Here is a 25,276-nt window from a genome sequence, read left to right as displayed (position 1 = left end):
AAAAATAAATTATTTTAGCATTTAAATTAATCAAAATTATAGATTTTAGTGATGGGTTTTATGATGGATAAAAAAACCGATAAAACCAGTAGGTTTTTTTAAAAAAAAATCGAAATTTCTGCAAATAAAAACATCAATTAAATTTATCAGTAAAAAAACTTGTAAAATTCAATATAATTTTTTTTAAATTAAAAACTTCTTTAATTAATAATAATAAAAATAGTAATTTAAGATTCTTTTAGCTGCTATAATAAACTTCAGATTACGAACTTCATATTTCTAAAATAAACTTTGAGCCTCCGGGGTTTATAACATAGTTCTTTTTCACGAACTCTGACGTACGTACGATACCAACACACACGAGACGAAACCGGAGGGGTGCTAAGGCTTAAAACACCAAAAATTTTGGTGGTTAAAATTCGCCCCCCCCCCCATCCATATTATTATGATGCAGCCAAACTCTCCCTCCCCCATAACTTGCTGTAAAAAAAATAAAAATATTACAACGACACCCTGCGGTAATATCATGTAACTCGATTTTTCAACGCTCGACACTTGTGTGTAGGATTCTACATCGACTAGAGAGGTTACCGCTAACGGGAGCTTGTGTCGCGCTGTTTAAAAATGCTGTGTCTAGTCTTTTAAAATGTGTTTAGAAGTATTTTAGTGCTGAGGTAAATGAAGATAAACACCGTATCGTGTCGCGTTGTCTCGCGCCATGCCACGTTTTAGTAAATAAATAAATAAATAAATAAGTAAATAAATAAACTTGCAAATGTGTTTGTAACTCAATTAAACGTGTTTAGAAGTATTTTAGTACTGAGGTAAATGAAGGTAAACACCGCATCGTATCGTATCGCGTAGCGTCGCTCCATGCCACGTTTTAGTAAATAAATAAATAAGTAAACAAACTTGCAAATGTGTTTTTAGCTCAATTAAACGTGTTTAGAAGTATTTTAGTACTGAGGTAAATGAAGATAAACACCGTATCGTGTCGCGTTGTCTCGCGCCATGCCACGTTTTAGTAAATAAATAAATAAATAAATAAGTAAACAAAATAGCAAATGTGTTTGTAGCTCAATTAAACGTGTTTAGAAGTATTTTAATTCTGAGGTAAATGAAGGTGAAGATAAACATCGTGTCGTGTCGCGTTGTGTCGCGTCGCACCTTGCCACGTTTTTTCGTAAATAAATAAATAAACAAACAATCAAACACATAATGATTGTTTGTGTGGAAAATATTTTGGTACTGAGGTAAATGAAGATAAACTCAGAGCACGTCGCGTCGGTCGCGTTCGCATTTTAAGTTACCGTTAAATATATAAGTAAACAAACAAACAATGATTGTTTATGTGGAATATACTTTATTGTTTAGAGGTATTCTAGTACTGAGGTAAACAGTGACAAGCCCAGAGCACGTGTTTTATTCAAGTTTCTGGAATACGTAAATAAGTAAACAAACAATAATGCTTGTTTGTGTGAAAAATTGTTTAGAAGTATTCTAGTACTGAGGTAAACAGAAGAGAGACAAACGCGGAACACGTGGCGTAAATAAATGTCTGGTAAATAAATAAACAAACAAATAATGTTGATTTGCGTGTAAAATAATTAATTTATTCTACAATATGAAGTGATGTATTTAATTACTCCGTGTTTTGTGCGATTGACTTAAAGAATTTTGCTTGATTTTTAACAACATGGGATCTGATAGACTTTACAAGGATGTGATACAATTTTTTACAGTAAGTTTTTGTTTTTTATGTTTTATTTTTATTGGTACATGCCATATTTTGTTAGAGGTATTTTTTTTCTTCTTGGAAAACTGTATATTGTACCGTTGCGCGCGGGACTACTTTTGCCGAGAAGGGTTATTTTTAGGGACATGTCTCTTGATTTTGTTGGGTTTGGATGGGAACTTCTTAAGTTGGTTTATTTGAGTGTGTTAGTAAAGAAGAAGTCTTTTAGCAAAGTTCTTTTTTGAGACGAAGGTTTCAAATGGTTTTTAACTTTAAAAGGGTAGAGGGTTTTTAAAGGTGAGTTTTAACTTAAGTTTTTCTATAGTAAATTGAGTTTTGTTTTATTTTTGTGTAATTTTAAAGTTGGGTATAATTTATAGTTGCGTTTTATTAACGGGTTAAGTCTAAATGGTTTTAATTTTATTAATTAATGAACAGTTCAAGTTTAAATTGGGGTTTTGCTATGCGAAATTAACTTAATTAAGTTTGATGTGTCATTTGTAATGATTTCTTGGTGTTTTGGGTTTAAATTAGGCTGTGATGTTTCTGGGGTGAAATGTTTTAATTTTTATAAATAGATGATTCTGTATATTTATTTATTTATTTATTTATTTATTTATTTGAAAGTGAAGTTTAAATTTAAAGTAGTTTTTTAAACTTGTGGTCAAAATTTAATTATGCTATCTTTGAATATAACTTAGTTGCTTATCTACTTAAAGTTGTTTATCTTTATTATTTCTAATTTAAAATTGATACACCCTAGGTAATTAGCATAAAACCCAAATTTATCAATATATATTATTGTGGGAAAATGTTGTTAAGTCAAATATGTTAATGAAATTGATACCCCGAAATCGGATTCGTTGAATTAATTTGGGTTTTCCTTTCCGTATAGAATTGCTAGCTATCTCTTCTCGGAATATATTAGTTAAAATCGAGGGGCTATTCACTCCGATTCCCTGTACACCGATTAAAAGACAGTTTTCAAAAGGGGCGGGGCGTACTATCGTCTGCTCGATATTAGAGGTTAAGATGGAACATTTATTGGATATGTAGGTGACCGCAAAGACGTTAAATATGGCTTCAACGTTACCAGTCCTGCACCAAATTTGTATGGTCCGCATAGAGACTTAACAGCACTACATGCAACGTCATGCTACCTTCCACTAGTGCTAACGCAAAGACGTTAAATAGGGCTTCACCGTTACCAGTCCTGAACCAAATTTGTATGGTCCGCATAGGGACTTGGGCTGTCAGTATGCAACGTCACACTACCTTCCACTAGTGCTAAAAAACATACCAGGAGGAGGGGCTTATATAGCTTTCATTCTGTAAAAAAAATACCGTCATGGCGCTGGGGGCGGAGTTAAGCCCGAATTGCCAAGTCCCTATTGTTTGAAGCTTTCCATTTTTTTCAATTAAATACGTCTTTTTTAACAAACATACCCATCAATGTTACCTCTTAATATGGGGGTCAATACACCAGACTCAATTTTACACCCAGAGTTTTCAAAAGGATAAATATTTTTAGTACATACGCGGAGTATCTGGCCCCTCGGTTAGAAGTGGGAAAAGAAGTTTAGTATTACTGTTTATCCGCTTCTTTGAAAGTTGGATATGAGCCCAATTCGTACTGTTTATGTAAATTAGGCACTCACCATCATGTGACTCTCTGACATAACTTTCGCTTTACCTTGGTGGGAGGAAACCGCTGTATAATTATGGCATGTAGTGTTTCTTAGAAAATTTTTTGTACAACTTTTCCCATTGGAATTATTATTTTTTTTTTTGGGTCGGGCATATTTTAACTTATAAGAATATGCAATGTAAATGACGCTAAAGTGTCGTAATTTTTTGGGGTGATTTAGGTATGTTTAAGAAGAAATATAAATTATAATCCGACACCTTTATGGTTATGGTATTTTGAAATTTTAAGTTTCTTAAGGGTTAATTGCTTGGATAAATTTGAAGTTTATAATTAATTAACATTTTGGGTTAATAATGAAATTTCCGATTTGATTCTGTATGGTTAAGGGAAAGTTTGGGATTTTTATCTATTACCAGAAGTAATTACAGAAAATAGTTTACAATTTTTAATAACTACTAAATGCCAAAATTAGAGAAAATAGTTTACAATTTCAAAATAAAGCAAAATTTCATGATAAAATATTTTGGGGAAACGGAATTTTGGTTAAAAAAAAACGAAGATAAGTATTTTTTGAATAATTGATGTTTTATAATCATGTCATTAAACTGAAACATTTTAATATCTGGGACTTCGGTCATTCCATTTTCTTCTCTTATCGTTTACTTTTTCTAGTCTTTGTCCACTAAGACAGTTTTTAATAGTTCACAATTTTTAATAACTACCAAATTCCAAAATTATTGAACAAGAGTGTACTAATTTAAATTAAATCAAAATGATCATAAACCTGGGAAGTTTAACATTTTAATTGTGTCTACATACTCATAAGCAGAAAAAGTTCAATTTTTTAATTATATCAACAATCAATCAATCATTAGCAAGATAATCTATAGTGTGTTCAGGAAATGTTTGTGAATTTTTAATCTAGAGATTGTTAATTAAAAGGTAATGAATTTTTAATTTTAATTAATTAAAATTAATACAGGACTTTAGTTAGAGTTAACACTTGGGCAAAATCTCTCTGGGAATACAGATGTAATTACAATTTATAGCGCACAGGTATAAAATAATTTCGTAGTAAAATGTAAGTGTAGGATCGCAATGTTTGTGTAGGTGTTCCCGTTTTTCAGAGGGTTTTTTCCGTCATCGTACCTTAAATTTGCTATTCGAATGTCGTCGTTGTATTTTAAATCCAGATAACACTTCTACGGTCGTTTATATAGGTTTTTGAATAAAAACGTAACAAACACCCTTGCATTGCGCCCCTAAAAATTTATATCTGATTTGCGTAAACTTTACCCCTACGCATTGTTGTTAACTAATACGCAAAACCACGTATCTCATTTGTTGATCATTTCACACCTTTTCAATGGATAAAATAACGTTACAATTTAGGGTTTAATGCACTGAAACTTCCGGGTGAGATGATTTGATTTCAAATACGATGTTTTTGATTTAAAGTTGTAATGAGGACAGGACGATTGTGTCGGGTTATGTTTTAGTGGAATATCCAAAGAAATAAAATAAGAAAAACACCCCTTTTTTGAATATAATGGTTGGTTATCATAAGTAATGTAACATCTGTAAGTACGATCGACACTCAATGAAAAACTTTAATAGATAATACCAAGAAGCGATATCTAGTTTATTAGGGAGAAAGTATAAATTCGCCACATTTCTAGCTTTATCTCCAGTCCAAACGTATAGTAGGTCCGGAGTTAATCCTCGCCGCCTCTAAATTACAACCAGCATCTCAATGGTTCTTGAAAACTCACGTCAGCCCGACGCGAATGACGAAAATTACGTATTTTCCGACTGAGGAGAGGCGAAATAGCCCGGCCTCCATTTACGTCCCCCCTTGTATTTTGAAAGGGGGACTGGGACTATGGCGCGTGAATACTTAGGCATCTTATACCTTCTCCCTAATAAACTAGATATCACTTCTTGATAATAACGTAAGTTCGTAAGATTAGTTCAATAAGTTTTGACACTGGTTACAAACTGGAGCTTGTAATTTTGAAGTGACTTAGGTCATAAATTCGAGGTAAAGCGACATACGCCTGGTGAGGCGCTGTGAAAAGCTTGCTAATGCAGACTAAATAGGAAGGTGGAAGTCCTGCAAAATTAACTGAGTGTAGAACTTCAATTCTCGCTTGTCGTTTTCGAACTAGTTATCTCGAGCTGTAAGTCTCTAGCATTACGAACTGTATAGGTAGTGTCATACTTATCATGTAACATATCTTATAAACTTATGGTTAAGGGCGTAGTGTGCGATTGCCAAGAAAATTAATTGAATCCAATTTTTTTTTCTTTACCAAAAAATTGGCATAAGTTAACATTACATGCAGAACCTTTCCTCCTTCCACAAATTCCAACAGCTTTATTGCAGATTCAGCAAATTCTTATGAACCAAAAAATTAAAAATAACAGTTTCAAAATAATCTTTAGGTATCATATTTTTGAACGTATTATTAAATATCACTGTGAAATCGAACACCTCATCAGATAGATGACTAGTGTAGTTTATAACAGAGAGGAAACTGAGGCGTAAGAATACACTGTGTTAGGACTCGTAAGAAATAAAGTAGTATATACCAAGTACACTTGTACAAGTATAGAAAGATATGTTCGATTTATGTATGAGTAATGGTTTTCCCTTCTCTTCCTTCTTTCTCTGAATTGTTTTTCGAGTTCAGAACTGAGAAAAACTAAGTCTAGAGTGCTCAATGATTGGCAATAACTGCGTATGATTTATGTTAGGTTTGCTTAAGAATGTGTTGGGGTGATTTTTACTTGTGAGTGATTTGTGGTAAAGTGAAAATGTGGTCCACTCATGTTAGGAATTAATTTTTTGTCAGAATTCTAGGGATGTTTGTCTGACTAATGCAGCAATGCTTACTTGTCTGCATGGTTAAACGAGTTTCAAAGTTCGTTTTAGGAAATCACTTTTTTTGAATCAGCATTTTTGCGGATATTATATGTTTCAATTTATTGCTTTTGCGTTTCAATTTTAGTTCCAATGGAAATGGTTCTTTTATTACTTTTAAGTTTATGAGCATTGAAATTTGTATTATTTGATCTTTATCACCTTAATATTGAAGGTTTTTCAGTTATGAACATTAGCATTGACCCTTGACCATCATTTACAAGGAAGTGCCTTGTCATTGTACAAAATTTAAGTCCTTACAAACCCGCTAAATTATGTGGCATTGTTTTTGTTATTAAAAGCCAATAGCTTAATAGTAGAGTCGAAATAATATAATATATAGTGAGTTCCTCGTATGAGAATAAATTATGTTAAATAATAGTTTATTCAAAAAAAACCGAAATTTATCGTCCTTGTCTCGTTAATTAAATAATAAAAGTATTGTCTATCCTAGACCAAGGATAGATTTAATTTTAGAAGTAGGAATGGGGAACAGAGTAATCTGGGCGCGCGTCAAAGTCCCGGACCCCCTTCCCCGAGACGGAGGGGTATGAAAGAAGAGGCGGGTCATAGCAACAGAGGTAAAAAGGAATTACGTATTTTTCGCCGTCCCCTTCAGCAACGTCATCAAAACGTAGTTTAAGTGATCAGCCAATAAGATAATTTAAACTTTTCGTTACGTGTTGGAGGGAGGGGCTCTATACTGGGTGGTCTAAGAGTCGGACTGAAGTAAATACTAACCGTTCTTCATTCCTACTTCAAAAATTAATCTATCCCTGAGTAGGCATAATTTTCCATACCATTTACACTGCAGGATACTAGGCTACTTGGCGGACAAAGTGCAGTACTAACTAGCCTCTCCTCCTGCAGTGTAAATGGTATCAACTCTCCTAGTCTTAAAACTAACTATATTATATTAGCATAAAACCTAATTCATGCCTTCTGATAGCCAATCTAACCTTCAAAATAACACAAACCATTGTCGCCTGATAAAAACGACCCTGATCTAAAGTGTTCCCAACAACCAGCCAGCCATTCATTCATTCATTGTGACTGAGAGAGCATTTTGATGTCACTCAATTTGTTAGCCAATTGAGATCGAACGATTAGGGGTAAAGGATGTTGCCTTATGTGGATAGCGACAATAATAAATAAAGAAGTTCATCTTCCTTATAAAAACTGCAACATCTCATCTTTTGTCTTCTAATCTAAAACCAGTTGATAGTAAAACGTGGTAGGGGAATAACACGCCACCAGTAATCACGTCTTCAATGTACGACCCTGCCTTTCTCCATATTACATTCATCTCAATAGATAAACCAAAAGACGCTTTTCTTCTTCCAAACCAAACCAAAGCAAATGAAGATACAATCTTAAGTTCATAAGATATTTTCCCCATAAGTTTGTAAATTCTGGTAACTTAGAAACTGGAGCTTGTAATTTTGAAGTGATTGAAGTAGGTCATAGATTCGACGTAAAGCGACGTACGTACACCGGGTGAGGCGCTGCATGTCAAAGGCTTAGTAATGCAGACTAAATAGGAGCTAGATGGAACTAAGTCCTGCAAAATTAGCCATCCAGTGTAGGACTTCAATTCTCGCTTCCGTCGTTCTCGAACTAGTTATCTCGAGCTGTAAGTTTCTCAGTAGCATTACGAAGTATAGGTAGTGTCATACTTATCACGTAACACATCTTATAAACTTATGATACAATCTTATCTTTGAGCTAAGCCTTGGTCTCAAATTATTAATAGTGTGGCTGCTGTGGCATACGCGGTTGACAGACTTTCTGTCTTTGTTTGTACATCCTTTTCAAGCGTGTAATTTTTTCAGGCCCCAAGTGGCCCCTCACCCCTGTTCATGACGTAACAAAAATCAACACTAGGGTGACAAGACGCCTTTTTTTTTTAATATTGGCAAAGGCTTAGCGTTCATTAAAATGCACCACCGACATCCATGATTGACTCTTGAGAAGGGAGATAGATAACCAACGCCCATCGTTATGAACCCTAATATTAAAATTCGTGACGTGACACGTTACGTAGCCCGTGAAATATTAGGCAGGTCAAAGGTCATTAGGCTAATGGGTGCGGACACGATTTTAGAATTTAGTTTCGTATATACTGTAGCTTTAGAGAGGCGAACAGGTTTCAAGGTAAATTTATTAAGGTATGTTCGAATCGTGATGTTTTAACAATTGAAGTTGGGAAATTATTGACGTTTATGTACTTGGATAGATTAGGCTTAGATTTAAGCCTATAAGTGCATTGTTGTAAGGAGTGATAAAATGATGTGGAAATTAGTTAACATTTTATGTTAATTTCGCATAACGTTTTGTTGTATTTTTAAAAAACGCTTTATAAACAGAGCCATTGAAGAAAGTTAGCATTGTCTTAGTCAGTTCCTTTTTTAAATTTAAGGGGTCATCCATAAAACACTCCAAACATAACTTCAAAATGTCATAGAGGTTACATTTTCGATTCGAAATCGCCCAAAGAACATCCTCATTTATTTATGGCAGACTTATCAGAAGCCCGCTGGATAACATAACACCAGAAGTATATAATACTTCTATTCGAGAGAAGTGTACCACAAAGCGTGGTAGTTGCAACCTGATTCTTCCAAATTAACATTTGGAGCTAACTAAACCGAATCATTCATACGCGATAAATAGTTCCCTCATCATTACTCTATTAGCGCTGCTTAACTATTTGCTAACCAAGGCGCATGCTTGCGCTTGTGGTCATTTTTGTCCCACGTCAAGACAATCAAGGTTTGTTGGTTAATTGATTGCTGAGGATTTAGTAAATACCAAACAGTTATAGAATTCACCCTAGCACGGTGCGATGCCCATCTGAATTAAGTTTGATGAGCGGGAGAGCAAATGTTCAAAAAGGGCTCCCTCGTCTGTGAAGAATCATGTTACATAACTAAAGTATTAAGAGAAGATACAGAGCGTCATCCTTCTTCTATTATCCCCTTCTGATGAGATACAACTCGTTATTTAATAACCAGAAACAAATAAATATTATATGATATCATTATTAAATATATGGTCATTGACACAGACAGGAAGTCGACATTCAGATAAAATTCGATACTTCTAGTCTGTTTAATTTAAATTTTAATGAAAAGAATAATCCATAGTATCATATTTCCTTGTTTAAAAATCACACGTTCTAAAAAACAATCAAAGAAAACTTAAATAGAAAAAAATTTAAATTCTTAAAACTGTTAAAACAAAAGTTTCGAAGGCTACGCTCCGTTTACTCTTATCATAAGCTTATAAGATATATTACATGATAAGTATGACACTACCTATGCACTTCGTAATGCCAGATACTTAATGAGAGCAAGAAGCGATATCTAGTTTATTAGGGAGAAGGTATAAATTCGCCACATTTCTAGCTTTATCTCCAGTCCAAACCGTAACGTATAGTAGGGCCGGAGTTAATCCCCGCCTCTAAATTACAACCAGCATCTCATTGGTTCTTGAAAACTCACGTCAGCGCGACTGACGCGAATGACGAAAATTACGTATTTTCTGACTGAGGAGAGGCGAAATAGCCCTGGGCCTCCTTTCACGTCCCCCCTTGTACTTTGAAAGGGGGACTGGGACTATGGCGCGCGAGTACTTAGGCATCTTATACCTTCTCCCTAATAAACTAGATATCGCTTCTTGTTGAGAGCTAGTTGTTCGAGAACGACAAGCGAGAATTGATTGTCTACGCTCGGTTTTGCAGTCCATCTAGCTCCTATTTAGTCTGCATTACTAAGCCTTTGACAGCAGCGTCTCACCAGGCGTCGCTTTACATCGAATCTATGACCTACGTCCCTTCAAAATTACAAGCTCCAGTTTATTACCAGTGACAAACTTATGGAACATAATCTTATGAACTTATGCTGTTATATAATATTTACCATATTGTCGAATTTTTTTACGCTGTTCCATGGTAACTTTACAGTACTACTAAAGGCAGGGGAGTCGTTTTTACTCCCTTTCCCTCTTGACAAGTTAAAGTGCACCCAAATATAAATTTTTCCCCATTTTCATTTTTAGAACAATAGATGCGATAGTTTTTTTGAAAAATTCCAGACTAGGGTATTTTTTTTTTAAATAGAAAACAAAACATACACCCAAAGAGAAAAGTTATTCAAGTGTATCATGTATTTGTTACGTAACACATGGCCCGTTCTTAACGGAGTTACGAGGGGTCGGATACTCAAATGTTTTGATTAGCTTAACTAACATAATTCTCTTACAGGGAGGGTGAAAAGGAAAATTGGTAATTTTTTATGAATTCTTTTACTAATTATAAGACCAGTTTGCATAGTGAAACATTCAGGAAATACAGACTGAATGATTTTCATAATTCAAATTAGTTTGAGATTTCATAGATAATTTGGAATTTGCACCTCCGACCAATCGCGTAACGCCCTGAATTTTTGTTAACAAAATTCCCGTGGAATTCACACTCCATGTAAAATGAAATTTAAAATTATCAAAACATTAATAATAATAGTGTTGTCACAGAACAGTCCTGGAACTGTCCATGGAATTAAAAAAAAGTGTGAAATGCCGTGGAATTTCAGGAAATTGACACTTAGTCAGAAATTTTGAAATGAAAAATTTGGGAATACCAAGGCTTACTGTAGCCTAAATTGTGCTAAAATCCCTTTAAGCATACAGTTAAAGAACTATTTTCGAGTATATATATAGAGTTGTACTAAAAGGGGAGGAGCTACGGGGATGTGACGTCAATATTGGTAGTCTAAATTGTATGCCCTGATCTGACGACTTCCAACATGGTCGCCAAAACCGGGGTAACGGATAGGAGGGGTTGCCGTCACGAGAAAGTTCATCGTAGCAGACCATAGTGTAGAAATTTCAGCCTGCATTTTGTTGACAACTGCGCTGCACCACAGAATATGGGCCCCTTGGTGCATATTACTTTTAACTTTAAGGCCTTGTGAATTTCGTGAGCCACGCACTGAACTTAGACATTTTATTAATACTTTACAACATTTGCTACATCATCTCACGCAATTATCAGTGCCTAGAGTGTCGCGTGGCGCACTGTAGTACTTCGAAGTAGTTTTGGGGTGTCAGTTAGGCCTAATTTTTAGTCATTGAACTGAATGGAGGCCCTTTTATGTGTTTATGTTATATGTAAGGGAAAGCGCTAGATAGATTGATAGATGTATTTTATCGGTTATGTTATTATTATCGTTGAAAACGGCGGAAGTTTGAATTTTCAACTTCCTTTCTATGAGATGTTTCCTGTCTACATTTTTTGATACAAAAATATCACCCGCCCCTCTTATTATTATACAGGGTGTTTCTGATAAGTCTGGTGGCATAAATTAAGGGGGATGTTTTGTTCTTTGGGAAATCGATTTTGAGTCGAAAATGTTCTATACTTCTATCGCCTCCATTTTGCCACTTCAAGGGACAATGGTGTTTTCGAGTTAAGATTGTAAAGAGTATTTTACAGATGACCCCTTAAATTTAATTAAGAAACTGATTTAGACAATGATTATTCTAATTTAATTAAGGGGTCATCCCTAAAACACTCCATCAAATAATAACTCGAAAACAGTGTCCGTTGTGGCCAACAAAATGGAGGCGATAGAAGTATAGAACATTTTCGACTCAAAATCGATTTGCCAAAGAACAAGCATCCCCTTTAATTTATGGTTTGCAGACTTATCAGAAACTCCCTGTATAAGTGAGTACACAATGTCGATAACCCTCTTTTGGGGCCGCCCAGTTGTGGAGGGCTTATTATTTGTAAAATAACCCAAATTCGAAGATTAATTGCATTTAAATTCATTGGTTGAAACTTTAAAAGTATAGTCACGGTGGACCAATTCTATCTGTTTGAGAAGTAGCTTGTTATTACAAATTTGGTGATTCATCAAATATGTTTAAGTTAGAATTGTTAGAATTTTATTAATTGGATTATTCGGTAGAAAAGGATAGAGACTATTCTCTGGCTTATTTAATTTTAAAATTAGAAATACTTTTTAATTGTATTATTTAACATTAAAGAAATATTAATTTTAATATAACTATTTCTTTGCTTTTAATATAATTTATTTCATTGGAGCTTTTGTAAGATAATTTTGAGCCATTTTATTCCACTTCCACATTTACATGTATTTCCAAGCATCGAAAACATCAATTTTCCCGCCTTTTCAGTTTCCAATATAACTCCCATACCATCCCGCCAGGATCCCGCGGCATCATTCTCACCAAGCACGTTCCCATCGATAACTATCGCCACCTGTTGAGTAGGGGATACAACTTTACAATAACGTTAGGTGGGCGTCACGGTTTGGCGCGCGCGCGGTTTTTTTTTCGAAATGGCGGGAAATTCGAGAGCGTGTTTATCATGTTGATCCCGTTACATTTACGAGGAACGGATATAAGGTTTTATGATTTCTCATAACGATAAAACATCTAATTATCTAATTATTCAATAATTTTATATTATTTACTACCTGTACTATACATGATATAGTGTAGGGAAATTTGTCCGTTAAAAATGGGAAATTGTTTTAAAACCTTAAAGGGGCAATGAAATGTCAGACAACCATTTTTAATAATCTTATATTTGAGAAACTGTTTTGTTTGTTTGTATGGTTGTAGCAAGAAGCGATAGCTAGTTTATTAGGGTGAAGACTAAGATGCCTAAGTATTCGCGCACCATAGTTCAAAATACAAGGGGGGACGGAAAAAGGAGGCCGGGCTATTTCGCCTCTCCTCAGTCGGAAAATGCAAGTAATTTTCGTCATTCGCGTCGCGCTGACGTGAGTTTTCAAGAACCAATGAGATGCTGGTTGTAATTTAGAGGCGGCGGGGATTAACTCCGGACCCACTATACGTTTGGACTGGAGATAAAACTGGAAATGTGGCGAATTTATATCTTCTCCCTAGTAAACTAGATATCGCTTCTTGGTTGTAATTTATGATGATCTACACAATCTCATGCCCAAAGATTATTTAGTGTTTAGTGTCTACATTGACGGTAAATTCTTCCCAGTTTCAGGGCCATTAAAACACGTTAATTATTATAGCATCTTAATTTAATTAAGTCAATTAAATTAATTTATGACGTCATTATAGACTTATTCAGCAAACTTTATTTCGAATACTTTAAACTTTCAAATAAATATTTTATTAGTTTCAAAGTTTTAGGAGTGTTTAGGTTAAAAATCTCAAATGACGTGATAAAGATGATTAACCTCTATTACGTAATTACATCATCTGATGCCACTTTTAATTTTAATAATGTTTTAAGATAAAAAAACTACCCAAAAAGGATTTTTTTTTACATAAATATAATTTTTTTACTGCCATCCCAAATCGGAAAAAGGAAATTACGAAATTGTCGGAAAGAAAAGTATAAAAACGGAAGTTAATTAGGCTTAGAAACGGAAATGAATATTCGAAGGCCTTAGTTCCTCATCTCTAAGAAAATATTTTAGACTCTAGTGGCGGTGATAAGCAAGAATAGTAAGATTATTATTACTATAGTTTATCAAGGTCATTTAAAATTAATTGCAGACCGCTGTGTTTGAAGCTAGGTGCATGGAGGGGAAGTAAAATATTAGAATCTGTGTTTTTTCTGGTATATCAAGGTCACTTGAAATTTCCAAGCCTAAAAATTAAAATTATATAAAAATAAATAAATAATGTAAAATGATTATTGTAGTATATCAAGGTCATACCAAATTGATTTTAGACCTCGATGTTTGAAGTTAGGCGTTTGAACGAGAAGTAAAATATTAGGATCTGTATTTTATTTCTGGTATATCAAGGTCACTTGAAATTTTCAAGCCCACCCAAGCCCAAAAATTAAAATTTAGAATTACATTTAAATAAATCTTACTTGTCAGGGAAATAACCTTTTAAAAAAGAACTAAATATAAATCACGAGATATCCTTATCGAAAGTTAAAAAAATAACCTTTAAAATCAAAACACATTAAGACAGACGTCACATCACGTGACCTTCCCCGGTGAAGAATTTTAATTGCGTAATGATAGGAAAAAACCGTCCTGCCAACAAACTACCTAGCCTTTCAATTCCGAACCCAACTTTCCGGAAACTTTAGTATGAGCTCATTCGCTCTTTAACAAAAAGGAAAATAATAAAAAGAAAATTCCTTTGAGATTTGGCTACTCGTCATACGAATTGATAGGAAAACGGTGGCACCTTTTTGCAATGGTTTTACTCGAATGGTGTGTGTTGTGAAAGTGTCTTTGGGCGCTTTGTCGACACAAGAATTACTGTTTAAATAAAAATAAAACAAATTAAATAGAATTGGAAATAAAAAATAAATTACTGAATTAAAAAACGAATTGGAAATAAAAAATAAATTACTGAATTAAAAAACGAATTAAAAAGATAAATAATAAATGATTTAAAAAGTAAATAAAGCTAAATAACTGAATTGAAAAGATAAATAATAAAATATTTAAAAAGTCAAAGATAAATAACTGAATTAAAAGTAAATAATAACTGAATTAAAAGTAAATAATAACTGAATTAAAAGTAAATAATAACTGAATTAAAAAGATAAATAATAAATTATTTAAAAAGTCAATAAAGATAAATAACTGAATTAAAAGTAAATAATAACTGAATTAAAATGATAAATAATAAATTATTTAAAAAGTCAATAAAGATAAATAACTGAATTAAAAGTAAATAATAACTGAATTAAAAGTAAATAATAACTGAATTAAAAAGATAAATAATAAATTATTTAAAAAGTCAATAAAGATAAATAACTGAATTAAAAGTAAATAATAACTGAATTAAAAGTAAATAATAACTGAATTAAAAGTAAATAATAACTGAATTAAAAATAAATAACTGAATTAAAAGTAAATAATAACTGAATTAAAAATAAATAACTGAATTTAAAAAAAATTTAAAAGTGAATAAAATTAAATAAAAGAATAAAAATAATTGAAAAAATAAATAGGAATAAACAAAATACAATAAAAATAGAAATAGTATAAATTAAAAATAGAATAAATAAACTAAATAATAGAAAAAATAAAATTTGTAAATTAATATAGTGAAAATAAATTAAAATAGTAAATAAATAACATAAAATAACAGGAATTTTAGAAGATAATTATTATAAAATACCCAATATTATTAAAAAAACACAATTAAATTCATTTAACTCTCCCTTTAAATATATAAATAAATAAATATCACCTCTGCCGCCCTAGCAATTCACACTATTTCTACCTTTATAAACACTGTCAGTTGAAGTCTCACAACAACCCTGGCCTTCTAGTACGTACCTTCCCCTACCTTTAAATCAATGCCAACCACTTGTTGGAATAACTCACTATTGAAAACTTTGTGCCAACTACGCAGGCGCTTCAGTTATAACATCGTAATAGCACTACACGTTAAAACGAAGTATGAAAAAGGCGTGGGAGCTGCCATTAGTCTGTCTCTTCACCTCCCCCATATCCCTTAGGATGATAAAAGTTTTGTTGGAAAGGAATTGGAAAACGGTTTGGTTTACTGGTAGTAACTCATTTCGTTTTCATCATGAGAAGCAATTACAATTTGTCTCCCGCTCGTGGCCCCGAACTGTAAACGTGTTTATTTTAATTGTAGTTAACGTTAGTTAAGCCTAATTAGGAGTCGCGATGGATTATCAACTTGAAGTTCCAACAATAACAACAGAGTTGGATGAATGTGGGATTCCCAAAATGAGATTCTCAGCTAGGTGTAAACAAGGACATGTTGGGCCTCATGGCCTCAAACATTGTTACGGATTACAATTAAAATTAAAGGTATTTAATTCATAATTAATTATGAATTTTCTAGTTTATTTTTTTTTTTCGTTTTTAGTTACGGTTAGCTTTATTAATAGTTAAGTACTTTAATTAAACCTGGAGTTATGACTCAGTTATATGAAACGTAGATGTAGGAGGTGAAGTTAGTTAACCCAGAATTTTGGTTTTGTACCGGTAACTGTACAAAAATCCCAGTTACAATGGGGTTATCGGGTTTTCCACGTCGGTTTTTCCGTAGAAATGACATTTTTAGGGTTTTTGAAGCCATAGTACATTTTGACGTTCATTTAAATTACCGAAATTTCACTTAAACCTTTTTTAAATTACCGAAATTTCATTTAAACCTTTTTTAAATTACCGAAATTTCATTTAAACCTTTTCTTAAATTACCCCAATTTCACTTGAACCGCTTTTTAAATTACCCCAATTTCACTTGAACCTCTTTTTAAATTACCCCAATTTCACTTGAACCTCTTTTTAAATTACCCCAATTTCACTTGAACCTCTTTTTAAATTACCCCAATTTCACTTAAACCTTTTCATAAATTACCCCGGGCCAATTTCACTTAAACCTTCTCTTAAATTACCCCAATTTCACTTGAACCTTCTCTTAAATTACCTCAATTTCACTTGAACCTTCTCTTAAATTACCCCAATTTCACTTGAACCTTCTCTTAAATTACCCCAATTTCACCTGAACCTTTTCACAAACTACCCCAATTTCACTTGAACCTTTTCACAAACTACCCCAATTTCACTTGAACCTTTTCACAAACTACCCCAATTTCACTTGAACCTTTTCACAAACTACCCCAATTTCACTTGAACCTTTTCACAAACTACCCCAATTTCACTTGAACCTTTTCACAAACTACCCCAATTTCACTTGAACCTTCTCTTAAATTACCTCAATTTCACTTGAACCTTCTCTTAAATTACCCCAATTTCACTTGAACCTTCTCTTAAATTACCCCAATTTCACTTGAACCTTTTCACAAACTACCCCAATTTCACTTGAACCTTTTCACAAACTACCCCAATTTCACTTGAACCTTTTCACAAACTACCCCAATTTCACTTGAACCTTTTCACAAACTACCCCAATTTCACTTGAACCTTTTCACAAACTACCCCAATTTCACTTGAACCTTTTCACAAACTACCCCAATTTCACTTGAACCTTTTCACAAACTACCCCAATTTCACTTGAACCTTTTCACAAACTACCCCAATTTCACTTAACTTAAATCACATTATATTAACGTTTATACATAAAATATTTACAAAAACCGTAAATTTAATTACTTCTTTTCATACAAGTTTACAAGTAATGTAGATAAGGACATAACTAATATTTCCCAATAACATAAATATAATAGAACAAAAAACATAATCGTAAATTCACGAAACAATTTTGAATTTGTAGTCCACCATCAATTAAAGAAAAATAACGGTTAACATAAGGTACTTGAATCTTCTGATAACGTCAACGCGTTTATTACTCAATATTTATCAGTGACGTCACAATTTTATTACTCTTTCAAGTGTTCACTCAACCGCGTCAACCATTGAAAATATATAATTCGAACTAATTTAAGTTTAAAAGGCTTAACAATACGATGATGGCACCTATAATTACTTACAAAGCTTAAAATATTATAACTCTGCCATTACCCTACGGAGAAGGTTTTAAATTTCATTATATGACTTCATTAAATACATTTCGGGGTGATGACGTAACTTATTATTATTGTATTTTCCATTTCTAAATTAATTCTACTCACGTGGGTTGATTTTGAGATGGAGTAGTGGCAGTCTGGCAGATAACGTTACCATTTCTTATATATTTCTACAAAGGAAAGCTAGGCACTGCCATTACGTTAACAACAACACCCACAAGGCGAAATAAATTTGATAACATCATAATTATTTTTAAAACTAAATTGAGGGACAAACATAATTTAAAAAAAGTAAAGAAAGACTGTAGTTATTTTAAACTTCCAAGGTTTCTTTGCAATATAGTTGTCAATAGCAGACGACATTTGACCTACGTATAGACAAGTGTTGCCAGGCATTTGTTAGTGCAAGGGAAATTTATTATACCGGTTCTTAACTTTAACCGCATGCGCCCTTCATCTCGGGTTTTGAACTGAATCGAACAGAATTCTACAAGATATTCAGGGATAGATTTAATTTTAGAAGTAGGAATGGAGAACGGTTAGTATTTACTTCAGTTCGACTCATAGACCACCCAGTATAGAGCCCCTCCCTCCAACACGTAACGAAAAGCTTGAATTATCTTATCGGCTGACTTAAACTACGTTTTGATGACGTTGCTGACGGTACCCGCGGAAAATACGTAATTCCTTTTTACCTCTGTCGCTTTGACCCGCCTCTTCTTTCATACCTCCCCCCCTCCCCGTCCCGTGGAAGGGGGTCCGGGACTTTGACGCGCGCCTAGATTACTCTGTTCTCCATTCCTACTTCTAAAATTAAATCTATCCCTGGTTTCACTAAGCTCTTAGATTTTATAATCTATAGAAGAATCTATGTATGAAAAAAAAATCTATTTGTTTTTCATTTCACTCTCCCTTTAAGCTTAACAGTTGAAATGAAGATAAAAGATGGGTTGGATAAATTGAGGTTACACTTGGGATTTATTTCTTCATGCTCACGAAAAAGTTTCTTTTAAAGATTCGTCATGGTTTTTACGGTCACCACGCCTTTTGGGAATTACCCTTCGCTTGATTTCTGTTGTTGTTGGTCAGTGTCCCTAGGTATTTGCAATTGAGAAAAGGCTTGTGAACAACGATAAAAGAATCAACCATCCATTTGTAGTCCATGGGAAATTCATGGGCGCAACTCTGTAAGATTAGACCAGTTTCAAAAATCGGGTTATAGTGGATGGGGATGTTTGCCAACAAAGACGTAGAATTTAAGATATGGTTTCAAACAATACGGACCATACAAATTTGGTGCAAAGGAGGTCGTCAACACACCAGACTCTATTTTAACCCCGACTTTTCAAAAGTGCCTGTTCAGTATTACCAAGAAGTGATATCTTGTTTATTAGGGAGAAGGTATAAGTTGCCTAAGTATTCGCGCCATAGTCCCACTCCCCCTTTCAAAATACAAGGGGGGGGAGACGTAAAAGGTGGCCGGACTATTTCGCTTCTCCTCAGTCGGAAAATATGACTGTAATTTTCGTCATTCGCGTTGCGCTGACGTGAGTTTGCAAGAACCAATGAGATGCATCATGCTGGTTGTAATTTATAGGCGGGGATTAACTCCGGACCTACTATACGTTTGGACTGGAGATAAAGCTGGAAATGTGGCGAATTTATACCTTCTCCCTAGTGAATAGATATCACTTCTTGGTATTACTATAATATCGACATGGTCTCTCACGAATTTCTCAGTACCTATTGAAATTTATTCTAAGCGATAGAGTTAATGAGCTCACCTGGAATAGGTTTTTGACCTCCCATAGAGGTTAAATTTAGGGTCGAGATGGGTTTGTTATGTTGTTATCGTAATATTGTTATCTGCTCTGCTGTTAGCACTAGGATGTCAATATCAAAGTTTTTTTTAACAAGTATTAGCTAAAATAATGTGTTAACTGATATATATTTTTATCTTTTGTTTTGCAGATGGCTGAAGGACGTAGAAGCCAAGTCGTGTTGCTGGACGACCGCAGACTTGACATTCTCGTCCAGGTATGTCTTAATTTTTATCTTAATTAAAAGGGATTCTTAAACGATTTAATTTAAACCTAGAAATCCCCAAATGAATTAAAATTTTCGTCAAATCACATTTTTTAAAATTGTAGTGGTTTGATGAAAATAGTTTAAATTTCTTAGTATAGTTAAGCTTTAATAATTTAATTAAGTTGAAACTAGTAATTCTTTTAATTGAATTTCACTAGAAAATTAATCATGTCTAAATTAATTTAGTAGTTTCTTAATTGGTTTAATAAACGTTTTGGTTGTATTAATGAAATTTTAATTAACAATCTTCAATAATTTAATTAGGTTAAAACTATAGTAATACTTAAAATTAATTAATTCTTAATTAGTAGACTTTGTTTGATGAAAATAGATTAAATTAATCGAATTTCATGAGAAAGTTGTCTAAATTAGTTTATTAGTTTCTTAATTGGTTTAATAAACGTTTTGGTTGGATTAATTGAATTTTAATTAACAATTTTCAATAATTAAAATATTTAATTAAGTTTAAACTATAGCAATTCTTAAAAATTAATTAAAATTCTCAAATAGTAGATTTGGTTTGATAAAATTAGGTCAAATTGATTTATTAATTAATGGTATAATAGACGTGTTTGTTGTATTAATTAAATTTTAAATTTTAATTATCAATCTTTTTATTTAAATTTCTAGCCTAAATTATACGCTGGTGATCTGTTAGATATGGTCTCATCTCATTTTAATTTAAAAGAAAAGGAATATTTTGGTTTGGCGTATTTAGACGAAACGTAAGTTAATTAAATTTAATTTGAATTTATTAAGGTTTGGGTTAAGTTAAATTATTATTATTTTCATTTTAACGCAACAGTGGTCACTACAATTGGCTCCAAATGGACAGGAGAGTTTTGGAGCATGAATTTCCTAAGAAATTTGCTCAAGGGCCGGGTCCACTAGTACTCTATTTTCTCGTCAAATATTTTGTGGAACATATAACGCAATTACGAGATAGTTCCACAGTCGAGGCATTTTACCTACAAGCCAAGTCATTAGTGGCCAAAGTAAGTACTTAAGTTTTTTTTAACTATATTTTTTACGGAGGTAGATAAATTGGAAGTTATCACATAATTAACAAATTGTTCGTGAATATCGCGAGTCTTGGGAATTTTTAATGTTATTGTACTCGATTTTGGGATTTTTCCAAAATCTTTCGATAAGGAATTCAGGGTTTTGTGAAGTTTTATAAAACTTGATACTATATTTCGAGTTTTTGATGTTGACATTTTAATTTGAATTCGCGAAATTTTGAGTTGACATTTTAATTTGAATTGTCGAGATTTTGAGTTGACATTTTAATTAAAGATAGTAGTGAAACATTTTGGGTTCCAAGATTTTAGAGAAAGAGTTTTTTGACAAAATACACAACTTTTCGACTTGATTTTCACCACAATATTTGAGAAATTATAATTTTAGTTTCATCTACTTCTGATTTTTACCTCTCCGAGTGACGTATGTCACGGAGAGGTATTACACCGGCCGTGTCTGTGTGTCTGTCTGTCTGTCTGTCTGTGTGTCTGTCAGACCCCACGTGACCGCGTTCGCAGTTTGCGTATTGGAGCAAACAAATACCCGATTTCCGGAACGCGTTCGCGGTTCACGGAAATTTGGCCATTCATCTACCAACACAAGTCTTTACTAACTGGCTTCTAAGGACCACAATCTGCTAGTCTTTGTCCATCCCACATGGACACTAGTCTGTACTTGCTAGCTTCTAAGCACCACCATCTTCTGTTCTTCGTCAATTTCCCCTTGACACCAGCTTCTATGCACCACCATCTTCTGTTCTTCTTCAATTCCACATTGACACCAGGTTCTATGCACCACCATCTTCTGTTCTTCGTCAATTCCACATTGACACCAGCTTCAATGCACCACCATCTTCAGGTCTTTTGTCCATTCCACATGGACGCCAGTCAGTACATTCTGGCTTCTTTTCCTCCGTCATCGTTTGGTTCCAAGATATACGCGGCGATCGGCTAGGGTTACGAGAAACGTCTAGCCTCCCAATGGCAGGGCTTCCACCATCGGTTCACGCAAATGCGTTTTTATCTATTATTTGGTTTTAAGATATACGCGGCGATCGGCTAGGGTTACGAGAAACGTCTAGCCTCCCAATGGCAGGGCTTCCACCAAAGGTTCACGCGAATGCGTTTTTATCTATTATTATAATGGAAACGAAACGTATATATACCCCAAAATTTGAAAAAAGCGGGCAAGAGGGGTACCCTTCACTTTAAACGTCAATATTAGCAAAGTTTCGAAAGATAATAGGAACAACTTTATTTTAAACGATTTAACTATTTTTAAAGTTATTTACTGGCGATTAAAATAATTAAAAATAATTATATTTATTTAAATATTAAAGATAAACCCAAGTACCGAAGTCGTTAAATCATTGCCTCCTATATCTATCAAGGCCCGTGCATTGCGTTATATTTCGTACATTGTCTCTTATATCTTTTTAGGCCCGTGCATTGCGTTATATTTCCTACATTGCCTCCTGTATCTATCAAGGCCCACGCATTGTGATATATTTCCTTCATTGCCTCCAATATCTATCGAGGCCCGTGCATTGCGATATATTTTTGAGAACAACAACCAAAATGGGAAGCTCCTCTCAGAACCATAATAATTTGTTTTCTGAGTTATATGAAATGAAAATATGGATAATATTTTCGGCAATTCGATTTGAATGGCTCTTTCTGATGTATCATTCTCTCAGCACTGTTCATAATGGACAGGAACGTAGAGATTCGAGACACTAGGAATTACGATAGTGTTTCAAATCGTCTGTATTGAGGGCTTAAAGGCTTTGAGTGAGTCGAAAGATAAATACACATCCTATTTTTTAGTTGTACCATGCGTACCACAATGTTGCCAGGCGTTTATTGAAGGATGCTTGGGTACTTGGTACAGACTGTTACGTCTACCAAGTTTCCTAGCATCCAAGAATAAATAGGATTCATAGAAGCCAGTGTTAAGGGCATGTCATGGGTCAAGTCGTTAAATATATCGACGCAGTTAAATAGCTGATGGCATTATTTTATCCACTTTCCCATTGCCTTTCGAGTGGAAGTTCAACTTTGGCACGGACGACAGATGGCGCTCTTAAACTTCTACCCCCAAAAATCGTTGTTGTCTGCTCGTTTTCCCCTTCCGCGTTTTTTCGTTATAAACTTATGATTTAACGAACTGTTAAGATAAAATTTCATATTTCCTAAGACAGATAAGCTTCTACTCCTTTCATATTACTCCCAGTTAGATTTAACGCTTAAAAAATATATTTTCAATAAAAACACCGCTTCCACTAGTGGATTTATACTCCTTGTTAGATTAGTGTAGGTGTAGAGAGTAATCATTACAAACGCTAAAAAATATATTTTCAAAAATGAAGAACATAGAACATTTATTCTATATCAAAAAATATTTTGGTGGTAAGATTGGTTTAGAAAAATCCAAACGGCTAGATATTGTTAAAAAAGAAATGTGTAAGCTATTTGTAGATGAGATAATTGTTTTACATGTTTTAAATGAGACTAAAACTTCCACTATTGTGTCTAAAAAAGTGTTGGCAATGTAAATTTTTTAAATATGACGGAATTGCGGTTGATATGATAGCGCCCTATTTGCGAAAAAAACCTTTTTTTAAACAGTTTAATCATTCTTTGATAGAATTTCGAAGGAAGAAGTTAAGTGTTAGATTTGCTCGATTAATTTTGTTCGGCAAATAATATAATTAAGCCTTACGTATTACTGAAGGAGATTGATTTTGCCAACCTTTGTGAGTATTTAACTGTTTAATAATTATTTTGGTTAAGTGGGAGCCTAGCTTATGTGTGATTGGGTTGTGGCTTCCATGATTTGGGCACATTTGCTTTTTGTGTGGCGAGGTATGATTCAGCTTTGATATGGACAAATGTTACAAATCATACTGGTAGACTAAGAATGCGGTTGAGGTATAGCGAGAGAGTAGAGTTTCCACAGCAATTGAGAGATATTGAAAAGGCTTGAACAATAGACTATTTTAAAATTCAATTCCTGCACTTGCAAAGAATTAAAAAAAGCGATAGATGCATATATTTAGGTTGTTTAAGGGGTAGTGATAGTCATCTAAACTCGGAGAGGTAATATTTTGGCTTTCCCAACTTGTTATGGTACGCATTTACTTTCAGTGTGTGTAGCCACAAATAAGCTTTGGTGCCGGGAGTGTGGCGCACTCCTGTAAGCCAAGCTTCTGGGCGGCAAAGTTTGAGGGAATACGACACATGTCGGCGATCCTACCCTATAGGTGCCGACTGTCCCGTGTCCGCCGGAGGTGACTTACCCCAATGCCACCTTCCGTCACCTCCCAAGTAAACCTCATTTCCTTCCCTGCTTACACACATACGACCTAGCGGCCCCCGTCAGTGCTGGGCCGCGTAGGGTCTCCCGCTCACTTCTTCCTGGTGCTCAAGGCCTAACGGCTAAGCACTAGTGCTAGTAGGTGGAAAAAAAAAAAAAAAAAAAATAAGCTTTGGTGTTATGTAACGTTAACAGTCATGTTGACAAACTAAGAAAATCGTTGAGATGAAACGAAAGGATAGTGTTTACAATGCAACCCTGTTGTGAATATGGCTTTGAACATAGAGGGCATACAGTTGAGGAGTAGAAAATTGGGCCTTTACAAACACGTAAAGGTAATATCCCTCCAAAGTTTTATCTCTTCATTTCCCGTTTTTCCCCCATCGGATGATTTTAATGTGTACAAGTATATCATTATTGGATGTAAAATGTCGTCTGATTTACAGTATATTTGCTGTGCTTTGTATACTGCTTAAATATTTCATAAATTTTAACTTAAGAAACATTTCCATATCTGGGTAAATAAGTTTGTAAGTAGTCGTCTTTACTCGGAGAGGTAATATTTTGGTTTTCCCAACTTGTTACACTTTCCTCCGTTTTTATGAGAAAACATTTTTACAAAGTTTTATTAGAGCAAAAACACTTAAAAGAAGGTTTACTTTATTTATGATTTTTAAGTCCGAGTTTAGGAAAGGGTTTTTTTCAAAACACTTTTTTCTAAAAGAAGTTATTTCTTCAAAGAATAAATTAGTTTCTATCTTTAAAAGATAGTAAATTCAATTTTATGTTTTATGTTTTTTGCGGTTTCTAAACATTTTAAAAAGCTTTTGAAATTGGCTGTTCCACAAGGCTTGTTTCAAATTTTAGTTTAAGAGTGAAAGTTTTAACGTTTTTTATTTAAGATGAATTCGTTAAGCATGATTGCTTTTTGATCTTTATATGAAAATTCTTAATGTATTCATAGCGAAAGTTATTCGTGAATTTTAAACGCTGTACCAGTTTCATTTTAATATTTTTGTTTTTATAAAATCTTGG

The 25,276-nt window shown here is 33.7% G+C and overlaps 1 protein-coding gene across 6 annotated transcripts in view; it reads left to right on the top strand.

Annotated features, from left to right (window-relative positions):
* Positions 1-25,276, top strand: part of LOC149679697 (uncharacterized) — a 99,226-nt gene that overhangs the window by 46,754 nt on the left and 27,196 nt on the right. For 3 of the 6 annotated variants that reach the window (XM_089835485.1, XM_089835481.1, XM_089835480.1), the window contains exons 2-4: positions 19,790-19,855; positions 20,537-20,631; positions 20,712-20,901. In XM_089835485.1, the coding sequence (XP_089691611.1) occupies positions 19,790-19,855; positions 20,537-20,631; positions 20,712-20,901 (351 nt within the window). Of the gene's footprint in view, positions 1-1,082; positions 1,742-15,879; positions 16,137-19,789; positions 19,856-20,536; positions 20,632-20,711; positions 20,902-25,276 lie in introns of those variants that run through there. The other 3 variants (XM_089835484.1, XM_089835479.1, XM_089835482.1) reach the window with 2 other exon arrangements.

The sequence above is a fragment of the Phalangium opilio genome, unplaced genomic scaffold (assembly GCF_054372755.1).
Source record: "Phalangium opilio isolate 3A_F unplaced genomic scaffold, DU_Popi_V2 ptg000041l_1, whole genome shotgun sequence".
In the NCBI taxonomy this organism is placed as follows: Eukaryota; Metazoa; Arthropoda; class Arachnida; order Opiliones; family Phalangiidae; genus Phalangium; species Phalangium opilio.
The sequence above is the reverse complement of the archived record's forward strand: the minus strand, read 5'-3'. Positions and strand labels throughout refer to the sequence as shown.